Below are 13,614 nucleotides of genomic sequence, written 5' to 3'. Positions count from 1 at the left end.
TTGTTTTTTAAACTGGATACTAAAAAGAGTAAAAATGCATTAATACTTTTTTATTGCTTTAGGTTGTGATTCAGGGAAATGATGACATTGCCAGTAGAGCAATAGATCTGCTTAAAGAGATCTATACTAATCTTGGTCCAAGGTTACAAGTTAATCAGGTAAAAAAAAAAAATTGAGTGGAATGTAATATTGAATAAAGATTATTGTAAAATTTTACAACTGTGATATTTTGATAGCTTAAAATTTTGAAAATATGGCAGTTTCCATCCATGGAATGGCCTCTTGCAGAATGTGCTCTTGCCAATGTACAGATTTTAATGTTGGTGAACCTACCCTTTAGTTCCTTTTAGCCTTTTGCAGAGATTTAGGGATCTACTGAGAGTATTTAAAGATTAAAATTGCTGGCTTTTGAGAAATTGCCTAAGTTAGTTATGTCTATATTTCCATTAGCAAAACACTGGCTCGTGCCAAATAGTTTTGCATTCTGCTGGGATTTGAGGTATGTGATATTTTGTCCAATGTGTTCGCTGGCTGGGTCTAGGTCATGCCAATGGTGGCTAATACAACCCTTGAATTCATTTTACTTCTCACACAAGAGAGCGTTGCAAAGCTCTCGGAAACCAGCAATCGAAACCAAGCTCTGGAGAATCAAATCCTTTCTCTCAAGATTCCAACTTGCTGGTTAGTATGGTTCATTAGAAAGTGAGAGGGACTTGCAAGTTTCTAGAAAGATCAGGGAAAGGATAAACTATTGGGATTTCTGAAATCTCCTTTGTTATTATCAAGATAGTACTAGTGGGCAGTGTTATTATCAGCTTGCTCGTGGATATTGCAACCATGGAGCCAGGGAGGGCAGTGCAGTAATGGATAGCTTCTGTGCCTTCCTTGAATTCAGTAGTTTTAAATATAAACATTTTGAAAACATAATCCCAAAGCTTTGAGGACTTTTGTGCCCTCGGATCACCTCCAACAAGTTTCTTGTATCTAATGTTAGTTGTACTGCTTAACCCATAACCCCTTGCTACACTCCACTTTCCTTAGTTATTCTATTAAGGACACTTCTTTTTTTTAAGTCCTCCAAACCAGCAGTCTGCAAAATACAGTCTAAAGATATAGGTACTACCTCACAGATGGATATGTAAATATTCCATATTATAGTCTGTGGCGAGCAGCAACTAAATGAAAGAGTAGTCCAATTTAGTATCCTTCACAGAGCTACATTTTGCTTACATTGCAGCTCTTTGGTTCAAGTCGGTGGGATGAGGGGCAAGGTTTGTACCCTACACACGTTGTAGAGTTAGCACTGATAATTAAAAAAAAAAAAGTATACTATATTAGATTCAGTTATCAACTGTAATGTTAGTGTGGAGAAAACTAAAGTTGTGTATAGTCTTGAGTAAAGATTTGGTTTTCAATTAAGATTTTATAGCATGTTTGATTTGATTCTGCAGCTGAAAGGTGGCTATGTAATATTTTGTAATTTGGCCCAATTTCTCTTGTACGTTACATTAGGTAGTGATCCATGAAGACTTCATTCAATCCTGCTTTGATCGTTTGAAGGCCTCCTATGATACACTGTGTGTTTTGGACGGAGATAAAGACAGTATTAATTGTGCAAGGCAAGAAGCAATACGAATGGTGCGAGTATTGACTGTTTTAAGGGAGTATATAAATGAATGTGACAGTGATTACCATGAAGAGAGAACAATTCTACCTATGTCAAGGTTTGTGAAGAACTCAGAACTACTATGATTCATCTTCATTAAAGTGATCTTAGCAGTGGAAAATGTTTTTTAGTTTCAAAATTAATTTAACTTCCTTTACCAGTGTATTAAAAAAATCCTGTAGCAGTTATCCTAAGTGAATATTACAAACTGCTATTGAACAAATAACATTTAACTTCCTTCAAAAACACCTTTAAATTAATGTAATGCACTTCTAAGGCATTCTAAATAACTAACTTTCACAACTCCTTTGTGAGGTAGATAGGCATCCACATACAGGTAGGAGCTAATTGGTTAACAGAACTAGAATTAAATTTGAACTTCTGGCACTTGGTACTATAGTTGACATATAGTGTCATTAAAGTATATTTTTTTTACTGTATTTCCTTTTATTTCAAAAATATTCAATTTTTGTATTGAAGAAAAAAGAATTCTTGTTTTAAGTGTTGGCCTGTATGTGTATTCCACACAATACGCATGCACATCATGTGCTTCAGTCCGGAGATTTTAATAAGCAGTGTCCATTGGCCTGCATATGCACAGTAGATCTCCTCATGCTCCCAAACGAGGGTATGAGAAACAGTGTGAGTTGATGCCCTCTCGCTTGCTGTCACATGGTCTGAGTCAGAATCCAGTGTCCTCTCTTGTTTCAGCCTTTCAGAAAACCTGTAAATAAGATTGTAAATTGTTCTTTAGCTTAATTCAGTTAGTCTTAGTGTAGTTAGTGTAGTTTGTTTCCCCGGATTGGAGACTATGCCCAGACTCCTGGGCTTCAAAAACTGCATCTCCTGCCCTAGACCCTTCTCCATCAGTGATGAACACCAATGCTACTTCTGCTGTCTGAGTGAGACTGTTATTTCGGCAGTATTCGTTGCTCATTTCCACCAAGAACTTGCAAAGGTCATGAGGTTTGCCTGAGAAAACACTTAATGGGGAAGGCTATGAAGCCTCTCTCCTGTCTGGGCCAGGAAGACACGCATCCCATACATTGGCCTCACCAAACAAGCAGTGCCCGCCCTTCTGAGCAGGAGCAGAGCTGTGGGTGTCTCCGCCCAAAGAGTCTTCCACGAGGGCTTCCTATGAGAATAAGGGACATTTTCATGGGGTCAAAGACTGTCCATAAGAGAGAGACTCCTTCCCGAGCCTTTTGAGGTGTGTAGGAAGAAGGATCTTTGACCTCGGTCCTGGAAGGTCCTAGGGCGGAACCCATTGCAAATTCTGAACTTCTCCTTCTGATGGCTTTCCCCGAGGCACCACTGAGAGGAAGAGTGGTGGTCACTTAGGCAAAAATGTTCCACAGTCCTCACGGAGCTTGAACCCTGGCGACTATTAACTAGCTAAAACTAGAAGCTATAAACACAGAGTAGACACTGCCCAAACACAATTGCAAAGCAAGAGCAACAGTTTGTTCCAGCTAGCTGTCACTGGTGGTAAGAAGGAACTAAGGGGGTGGGGAGTCGGCAGGGCCCTATATTGAGTGCAAGGAAGGGGCAACTTCAGGGGGCACCCATGCCGACCCTACAGAAGTTGCTAAGGGAAGAATCTTCCGGCTGGCATGCACGTGGCGTGCATGCACCTGATTGGAATTGACATGAACAACACATCTGGAATAACAGTTACGAGAAGGCAAGTAACCGGTTTTTGTCAGTGATTCTGGCACTGAGGCACAATGGCTGTTATCCACCAATCCTGGCCACAAGTGCAGCTCCAGACTTTGTGCTACCGACATGTCCACCCAATGGGGACTAGCAATATGGTTGCACCATGCTATCCGTGTCAACCGTCAGAACTCCCTATGCGCCAGAGTGCACAGAAACCTATACAGCCCTGGAGGGTATATTCCTCTATTACCTGCAGTCTCCTCTGGACCAGTGCTCCTGAGGGATGTTACCACACCAGAAGACGATATTACTTTGGTGTCCGAGGAACCATCCCACTTACAACCATCAGGCAGGCTTGCCCTGGTGCTGATGGCTCTGTCATTACAGCAGGAGCAGTGTTTGGATTTGAACAAATCTAATGAACCAGTTCCTCCTTTGCAGTGAGAACCTAACCCAGACAGGTGATGCAGGACTTATGGTCACTACCTGTATGAAAATGAGCTCCCTAGGGACCAATGGTTCCACATGTTATGCCCCCCTCCCCCAAATTGTTGTCTCCTCTTTCTGGCCCTGTTGGGGATCATGGGATCTCTGTATGGATGTCTGGGACCCATACAGGAGTCTTTCCATTCCTCTCCCTTTCGCCAGCAACTGGCTCCGCTGGTGCATGAGGAGGAGGAAGATGTTGAACCAGAACCACAGATTGACAGGAATCTCCTCTTCTTCCCCAGATGAAGCAGTCTCTTCTTCTTCCTCATCCCTACTAAACTGCCACAGACAATACCAACACTTACTTTGAAGAATGGCTAGTGATGTCCAGATATCTCTGGAGGAAATCCAAGACCCACATCACCAACTATTGGACGTTCTGCGTCCAGTTAACAAGGTCATTGGAATTGGCAAGATAGGTGTGGGTGTATAGAACACGGGGGTGTGCCAGACCAAAAATGGCTCAGAAGTTTTGTTTTGTTCCAGCAAAGGGAGCTGAATTCCTGTTCTCCCACCTTGCTCCCAACTTCTTGGTGATACATTCCATAGCAGCCTGTAACATGTCTCAATACTGAAGGACCACCCCATCAGAAAATGGCTCCAAAAGATTGGACTTCCTGGAGAGAAAGGTATTCTCTCTGGGCTTCCAATTTCACATTGCCAATTACCATGCTGCTCCATTCCCAGTCTGTGTTTAGGACCTATTTTTGATATTTTGGTTAAGACCTGCTCACCGTCTCTGATGCCACCTCCCTCTCCTTCTGACACCTTTTGAGGCCATCTCATTCTGTTTACCCGCAACTGGGAGTTAATTGTGATTGACTGTTGGGTCTTGGAAATTATTCATCAGGGATAGTCCATAGAGTTCATCTCCTTCCGTTCCCTATTGCCCTTCATGGACCACTCTCATGAAGCAATTCTTCAACAGGAAGCAGAGTTACACTGAGGGGGAATAGATCCTTAGTATCAAGGAAGAGGGTTTTATTTTCTAGTCCCAAAAAAGACTGAGGATGAAGACCCATTCGGGATCTTTGGCAACTCCCCGTCTTCACTCGGAAGATGAAATTCAGGATGGTCAGGTTGACATCAATAACCTCCTCTCTTCAGGAAGGAATGTGATTTGTGGCTCTCTATATGTGAAGGGTTCATATTTTCATATAGACTTCCCACAGGGTCCTATGGTTTATCACTGGCTTAGGGTACTTCGAGTTCCAGGTCCTCATCTTTGGAGTAGCAACAGCACCCAGAGAGTTTACAGAAGAGTTCTCTGCCGGTGGCCTAGATGAGGAGAAGTCAGGGCCGCACAGTTTTTCCATATCTCGACAGCTAGCTCCTTGTAGGTCACTCTTGACAGGAGGTCAAGTTGGCTATTGAATACCTCATTCAAAGCCTCACACCCCTGAGGGTTTGGGTGAACAGAGAGAAGTCTAGTTCCCCCCGCCCCTCCCCCTCCCCCACCCGAGGACAAACTTTATCGGGGCAGTGTTGGGCTTTGTTTATGTAAGAACCTTCCTCCCTGCAAGGGTTTCAGATGATGCACGACTGAATTTCTTTGATTTCCCACAGAACAAGGACCACAGTGTGGATGTGCCTATTGCTGCTAGGTTGTATGGCAATGTATACTTATGTATCATCCTTTGCCAGGCTTCATCTATGTTGCCCGCAGGCCTAGCTCAGTTCGGTCTACTTTCCCAAGAAAGACCGCATCAACTCCAGGATGATTGTTTCCACTCGCTCCTAGTGCCACTGTTCTAACACTGCATAAGTCACATGGACCAGGCAAGAGGCCAGACTACATATCACATCCTGGAACAGCGGGCAGTTCACCTTGTGTGCAAGACCTTCCCTCCGCTCATTCGCTCCCTCCACATCCAAGTAGTGTCAGACAATTTCACCACTATGGTCTACATAAACAAGAAGTGAGATCTCTCTCTCTCTCTCTCTCTCTCTCTGTCTGGAGGTAGTCAGGTTTTAGAGCTTGTACATCAGGCACATCACCATCCAGGCCGCATACTTCTCTGGTATCCACAACTTCTTAGCAGATAACTTAACCCCAGGCATTTCCCAGCAGGCCACAAGTGGGAAGTCTGTGACTCTTTTCTGACAGACCTCTTCATGCTTTGGGGCACATCTATATGGGACCTTTCTGCGTATCAGACAAACAAGAAACTACCCCTATATTATTCCAGAGGAGCCATAGGTCATGACTCTCAAGGTGATGTGCTCTACTGTTGTGGATGAGCGATTTCAGATATGCCTTCCCTCCCATCCCTGTTTCCGCAAGTGCTGAGAAAGATATGTTACGTCAGGGCCAATATCCTTCTCCTGCTGCTCTACTGGCCCGAGCAGCTTTGGTTCCCAGAGCTTGTCAGTTTCTGCCATCAAGATCCACCCCTTCCCAGAATTCCTGCTGCAGGACAAAGGAAGGGTTAGACACCCCAACCAGGGTTGTCTCCACCTCACAGCTTCATGTTTGGGTGGATGTCAGAGGTAAATAACTCTTATTTGGCGGTCCAGGCTATTCTTACCCAGAGTTAGGAAAGAATAGAGCAGATCCTGTTATCTGGCTAAATGCAAACACTCGTCAACCTGGGTGCAGCACAGTCAGTCTCTCCCAGTCCCTTTAAGCTTTGTCCTGATAAGTTCTTGTCTCTTATTGTGTGTGGGGGGAGGGGGAAGTCTGGTCTCTCAGTCAGCTCATTATAGATCCACCTAACAGCTATTAGTAGCTTCTTCCCCCCAATAGACAGTCTGTCTTTACTTAACCAGCTACAACACGGTTCATGAAGGGCTTCATTGATGCCTCTCCGACAGTCACTAAACCCACACCTCTATAGGATCTGAACCTTGTGCTGTCAAAGCTTATTAGACCTCCATAGATAGGACATGGAACATATCGCTAAGGGTTCAAATGGAAGTGGCATTTCTAGTGGCCATGACTTCGCCCAGGAAGGTCAGCGAACTGAGAGCCATCATGGTGGACACCCCCCCCCCCCCGCCTTTCCCCTCCCATTATGATATTTCACAGGGACAGAGTGTCCCTTTGCCTTCACCCTAAACTTCTCCCCAAGATAGTTTCCAGATTCTACCTTAACCAGTGTATTCACTTAGCTGTCCTTTTTATGAAATACCACAATTCTCCTGAAGAGAAGAGACTTCACTTCCTTGACATCAGGAGTGCACTTGGTTTTTACCTGTAAAGAAACTACTCCATCAGAAAGTCTCCAAGACTATTTGTTGAGTTAACAGAGATCCTGTGGTCAGGATCCTCTTAAAGAATTGCTAAGTGTGTTTATGGCAGAATTATCAAATGCTGCAGACTAGCACGCATTCCACCTTCTGTCACTATAATGGCCCATTCCACAAGAGTACAGGCCGGCACGGTAGCATCCATGCAGGAGGTCCCACTGCATGACATGCAGAGCAGTCACCTAGAGCTCCATAGACTCATTTGCTAGACATTATGTGCTAGTCTAAGGGCTTGTCTACACTTACATTTTTATAGCACTCTAAACTGCTGGCTCGGGGATGAAAAATCACAGCACAGCAAGGCTGAGCACTTTAAAGCTGTAGTGTAAACAGGAGCTAATCCCCTCGTGGAGGTGGATTACCAGGAGTACTGGGAGAGCTCTCTCCCAGCGCTCGCGTGCTACCACACTTGCACTTCAAAGTGCTGCTGTGGGAGCATTCCTGCGACAGCGCTTCTAAGTTTCCAGTGTAGCCGTGCCCTAAGCCTCAGTTGCATGCATCTTTGTTGCAGACTTCCTCACACTTACTTATGATCTGATAATTGCTTGTGAATCTTCCACATGTGGAATACACATAGGGACCAGCACTCAAAGAAGTGGAGGTTGCTTAAACAGGAGGTTCTTCGAGATGTGTGGTTGGTATCAGCGTTCCAGTACACACCCTCTGTCCCTTATGCTGTAGATCTGATTAGATTTGTGGTAAGAGAAGGAATTTAGAGGGCATCAGCCTGCACTGCTTCTTATACCCTCTCGTGGGAGCAAGAGGATATGTGGGCCAAATCTCTGGATTCAGGTGCCTGATGCTCATTTGTGGGGTCCCTACCCATATACCGCACGTGATGCATCTTGAAGAACTTCCTTTTACTATAAGTATCCTCCACTTCAAATCCTTTATACAGTTCATAGAGGAAAGCCAGTCCTCTGCTTGACATGACCACTATTGCTGCAATAACCACTGTGGTTAGTGATGTCATCAGTGCCGCCTTCTACTTCAAGAGATGTTTACAGGGATACTGTAAAATACTTGCATTCCACATTTTGGATTACCTTAAAGTGAATGTTTTATACTGGAGCAAAAATTAAAAAAAACAAATAAAACAAAACCAACCCCCCTCCCCCAACACACAAAATAATGAATGAAAGGACATATCAAGTGGGGTCCAGCAGGGATCAGTTCTGGGTCCAGTTCTGTTCAATATCTTCATCAATGATTTAATGGCGCAGAGAGTACACTTACAAAAGTTGTGGACAATACCAAGATGAGAGGCGTTGCAAGTACTTTGGAGGATAGGATTAAAATTCAGAATGATCTGGACAAACTGTAGAAATGGTCTGAAGAAAATGGGAAATTCAGTAAGGACAAAGGCGAAGTACTTCACTTATGAAGTAACAATCGGTTACACACATACAAAATGAGAACTGACTACTTATGAAGGAGTACTGCAGAAAGGGATCTGCGAATCATAGTGGATCACAAGTTAAGTATGAAACAACATTGTAACACTGTTGCAAAAAACCCAAACATTTTTCTGTGATGTATCATCAGGAGTGTCATAAGCAAGACACGAGAAGTAGTTCTTCCGCTCTTCTCCATGCTGATTAGGCCTCAACTGGAGTGTTGTCCAATTCTGGATGCCACATTTCAGAAAAGATGTAGACAAATTGGAGAAAGTCCAGAGAAGAGGAACAAAAATGATTAAAGGTCTAGAAAACATGACCTATGAGGAAAGATTAGAAAAAAATGGGTTTGTTTAGTCTGGAGAAGAGAAGACTGAGAGGGGACATAAGTTTCTAGTACATCAAAGGTTGCTATGAGGAGGGAGAAAAATTGTTCTCTTTGACCTTTGAGGATAAGACAAGAAGCAGTGGGCTTAAATTACAGCAAGTGCAGTTTAGATTAGACATTAGGAAAAACTTCCGAACTGTCAGAGTAGTTATGCAATGGTATGTATTGCCTAGGGAGGCTGTGGAATCTGTGTCACTGGAGATTTTTTTTAAAGAGCAGGTTAGACAAACACCTGTCAGGGTGGTCTAGATCAGCAGCCCCCAAACTGTAGGGCACATTGCCCTAGAGGGGCGCACAGGAACATTTTGGGGAGTGTGGCAGGGCCTGGGCCAGCCCCCAAGGGGTGGGAGTGGGAGTGCCCACCCAGCCCCACTCTGCCCCCAGCTCTGGCCCAAGCATCACATTCCCCAGCTTCCAGCTGCAGTCCTGCTCCCTGAACTTACTGCAGCTCTGGTCCCGGCTCTTGACTGCAGCGCCAGCCATGCCTTCTGACTACGATTTCTGGTGAGGGTGCAGACAGATTCCCTCATGGGTAAGACTTGGGGAATGATGGGAAAAGTTTGCGGACCACTGGTCTAGATAATACTTCGTCCTGCCTTGAGTGCAGGGGACTGGACTAGAAGACCTCTCACGGTCCCTTCCACTTCTGTGAGCAACCATTTTCCATGTCCACTTTGATATTATTTTAGACGTTTGTGCTTGGGTAAAAGGTTTTCTCAAATCCTAATTTTTCTAGTTCTATCGTATAGTCAGTAGTCTTGTGGTGGTGCATTCAATCTGTTGCTGTTGAAATAATTGTCACAAGCAGAGCAAAGTAGGAGGGACGACTACTAACCACTCCAGTTTTATTTAAATAATTAACAAATTAGGCAAGAAATTCTGAGAAAATAGTAAAGGATAAATTGAGGTTCCTAAAGATAATACACTATGAGAATCCTTCTTAATTATCTGGTGAGAATGTTCTGAGTTTACTAAAAAAAAAAAATTTCTATTCACCATTTCTGCCAAGAAACTTTAAAACCTCATGACCTTGCCATACGTTTGAAATGCTGCTACAGTAGTGGGAGCAAAAGTTAGTTAATATACTAATAGCATTCAGTAATTACAACAAAAAATTAAACAAGGCAAATTCATGTTGACTTTTATGTTGCAGAAACAATAAAAAATAAGTGCTAAACTGGATAGAATAAGCCAATAGGACTGAAATTTTATTTCCAAGATTTGAACAGAGAATTGCAAACAGTGAAGAGAGAACCAAAATTTGAACTACGCAATTATTTTAGGTTTACTTCAAATTCTGTGTGTTCAGAGCGCAAGTGTAGAACTGATTATTCAGTAAGTTTGTGGGTGTGCACTTTCCACTCTGACTTGTAGCTGTACAGATATTCAATTTACATGCAACAATGCATGTGCAAAATAGTCATATGGTTGCACATTCCAACACTTACAGAAGATCATTCTGTAATAGTTGAAATACAAATGCCTGCACGAAAGAGAACCACTTTTGTTGTACTTGTTTTATGCCGGCAATGATGACTTTATTTAGAATGTACTCTCCATTTGTTTTGCAGAGCTTTTCGTGGTAAGCATATCACACTAGTGGTTCGTTTTCCAAACCAAGGTCGGCAGGTAGAAGACTTGGATATTTGGTCTCACACAAATGACACAATTGGTTCTGTACGGCGTTGTATTCTGAATCGTATTAAAGCCAACAGTGCACATACAAAAGTAGAACTGTTTATTGGTGGTGAGCTGGTAGATCCTGCAGATGATAGGAAGTTAATTGGACAATTAAATCTAAAAGATAAAACGGTAAGTGCTTTTACTTTAGTCAATTAGTTAATATTACTCCACTTCTATAATTACTGGCGGGGGGGAATGAGAGCAGGAGTATCATTATTAGAAATGTGAGAGGCAAGTAATATCTTCAATTGGACCAACTTCTGTTGTTAAGAGACAAGTTTTCTAGCTTCCACAGAGCTCTTCTTCAGATCTGGGAAAAGTGCTTAAGAATTAAGGCTTATTACAATTATAATTATAAACCATAATGTTGTTATGGATTACTACAACAATCTATAACCCACTGTTCCCTCAAAGTTCCCCAGCTTCTCGCACACCAATGACTGGAGAGGTATTAATGGGCCACTTCACTTTGAGTGGTCTCTTGAAATGTGTAGCTACATATACTAAACAATGTGTTCCACATTGTATTTTTAGCTATGAGAGTCTTGAGTACGTTTCCAAAACCTGAAGAATAGCTCTGTGTAAGCTTGAAAGCTTGTCTCTCTCACCAACAGAAGACACAACAAATATTGTCTCTCTAATATCCTGGGACAAACACTATTACTGCAATACTGCATACTTTATTTCAAATGATCCATTCTAACTTAGTGAAATATTGTATTAGTAGCTCATTTAGTATAAGAAGTTCTAAAGTTTACAGTTTTCATATCTAATACTTAATCTTCTACAAATTTATTTTTCAGCTAATTACAGCCAAGCTTACACAAATAAGTTCCAATATGCCTTCAAGCCCTGATAGTTCTTCTGACTCTTCAACTGGCTCTCCGGGCAACCATGGCAATCACTACAGTGATGGTCCAAACCCAGAAGTTGAAAGCTGTTTGCCTGGAGTGGTAAGTATATGTATTGGTCCAAAAATCTTATGAAGTTAAAAAATGACACATTGTAAATGTTAGCACAAATTGTTTCAGTTGCTGAAATAGCATGACAAGTTTTTATTTTTGTTTTAGATCATGTCACTGCATCCTAGATACATCTCATTTCTTTGGCAAGTTGCAGACTTAGGCAGCAGCCTAAATATGCCACCTCTTAGGGATGGAGCACGTGTCCTTATGAAACTTATGCCACCAGGTCAGAATATAATTTTAATCTTTTTATATTTTGAGGTTCTGTCTCATCTGTTTTCTGGAAATGGAATCCTTCCTGAAATCCTTCCTCCTACTAATTTAATGTATGGTAGTCTTGAGAGTACATTCATTTATTTCCTGTATTGCTATATCTTGTCCATAATATAAAGTTAAATATTTTTTAAAGTTTTTTAGATGTCAGTGCCTGTTTAGCTTTGAAAATGGGGAAAGGTGTTAAATTATTTTGCAACACTTACTACTGTATAGGAGTATCAGAGGAGTAGCCGTGTTAGTCTGGATCTGTAAAAGCAGCAAAGAGTCCTGTGGCACCTTATAGACTAACAGATGTATTGGAGCATGAGTTTTCGTGGGTGAATACCCACTTCGTCGGATGCATGTAGTGGAAATTTCCAGGGGCAGGTGTGTATATATATGCAAGCAAGAAGCAGGCTGGAGATAACTGTTAGTTCAGTCAGGGAGGATGAGGCCTTCTTCTAGCAGTTGAGTTGTGAAAACCCAGGGAGGAGAAACTGCTTTTGTAGTTGGCTAGGCCTTCACAGTCTTTGTTTAATCCTGAGCTGTTGGTGTCAAATTTGTAGATGAACTGGAGCTCAGCATTTTCTCTTTGAAGTCTGGTCCTGAAGTTTTTTTGCTGCAGGATGGCTACCTTTAAATCTGCTATTGTGTGTCCAGGGAGGTGGAAGTGTTCTACAGGTTTTTGTATATTGCCATTCCTAATATCTGATTTGTGTCCGTTTATCCTTTTATACTGTATAGGAGGAGTTTCTAAGTGCTGTCGGTAATGAATATAACACAGTACCTCTGAAGAGTCTAAATTTGTGTCAGTTACAATTCCTGCATCTTTTCGTATCTGATGTCCTTTGAAATTTCTCAAGTTGATGGGTATTAATTATTAATTGCAGTGACTTGTTTTTTAGGTAACTATGGCAGTAATGTTTAGAGATTGTGTTTTTATTGCAGATAACACTACAGTAGAGAAACTAAGAGCTATTTGCTTAGACCATGCAAAACTTGGTGAAAGCAGCCTTAGTCCATCCCTTGACTCTCTTTTCTTTGGCCCTTCTGCCTCACAAGTGCTATATCTAACAGAGGTTTGTAATGCTTTTCTTTAAAAATAAATTTAAAAAAAAACTTTTGTTATATTTTAAAACTTTTTTTGGCATTAAGGTTACATTTTCTATGGTGGAGTTGAAGAACAGGATCAAATTCTGGTGTAAAACTAAAAAGGTTCAAAATGTCTGTCAAAGCAGCAAAGTGTGGGAGGCGTGCATGGGGAGAAATATCAAAGCATTGTATAAAATGTACTTCTGTGTACTTCCATTTTTTGGTGTATGTGTTTAGAAAAAGTTTATCTAGTGTGTTTGCTAACGTGTTTTATTTCCTTCTTGCAGGTAGTCTATGCCTTGTTAATGCCTGCCAGTGCACCTCTGGGAGAAGATGCCAGTGACTTCCAATATAACTTCTTAAAAAGTGGAGGTTTGCCTCTTGTATTGAGCATGTTGACGAGAAATAATTTCCTGCCAAATGCAGATATGGAAACTCGAAGGGGAGCCTACCTTAATGCTCTAAAAATAGCCAAATTGTTACTAACAGCAATTGGCTTTGGCCATGTTCGAGCTGTGGCAGAAGCTTGTCAGCCAGTTGTAGAGGGCACAAGTCCAATCTCACCGGTAATGTACTTTGACTTTTTTTAACACCCCCTGCAGCCCCCCAAAAATGTTTTTTTCATAGAAATACTAATATGCAGTAATTTACATTCAGGTCTGCAAAGCTGCCTTCCTATAATAATACCACTTTTACTTATTCTTCTGTCTATATTTCAACTGTATGATTCATAAGGAACTCATAATACTGCGCCAGTGTAGCCAAGGCCTC

The 13,614-nt window shown here is 42.0% G+C and overlaps 1 protein-coding gene across 3 annotated transcripts in view; it reads left to right on the top strand.

The window, feature by feature from the left end:
* The window catches only part of USP9X (ubiquitin specific peptidase 9 X-linked), a 221,787-nt gene that overhangs the window by 120,925 nt on the left and 87,248 nt on the right, over positions 1-13,614 (top strand). For all 3 annotated transcript variants that reach the window (XM_050936447.1, XM_050936446.1, XM_050936445.1), the window contains 7 exons: positions 63-158; positions 1,513-1,724; positions 10,420-10,660; positions 11,335-11,484; positions 11,602-11,722; positions 12,700-12,830; positions 13,131-13,409. In XM_050936447.1, coding sequence (XP_050792404.1) covers positions 63-158; positions 1,513-1,724; positions 10,420-10,660; positions 11,335-11,484; positions 11,602-11,722; positions 12,700-12,830; positions 13,131-13,409 — 1,230 coding nt within the window. The remainder of the gene's footprint in view (positions 1-62; positions 159-1,512; positions 1,725-10,419; positions 10,661-11,334; positions 11,485-11,601; positions 11,723-12,699; positions 12,831-13,130; positions 13,410-13,614) is intronic.

Source organism: Gopherus flavomarginatus, chromosome 1 (assembly GCF_025201925.1).
Source record: "Gopherus flavomarginatus isolate rGopFla2 chromosome 1, rGopFla2.mat.asm, whole genome shotgun sequence".
In the NCBI taxonomy this organism is placed as follows: domain Eukaryota; kingdom Metazoa; phylum Chordata; order Testudines; family Testudinidae; genus Gopherus; species Gopherus flavomarginatus.
The sequence above is the reverse complement of the archived record's forward strand: the minus strand, read 5'-3'. Positions and strand labels throughout refer to the sequence as shown.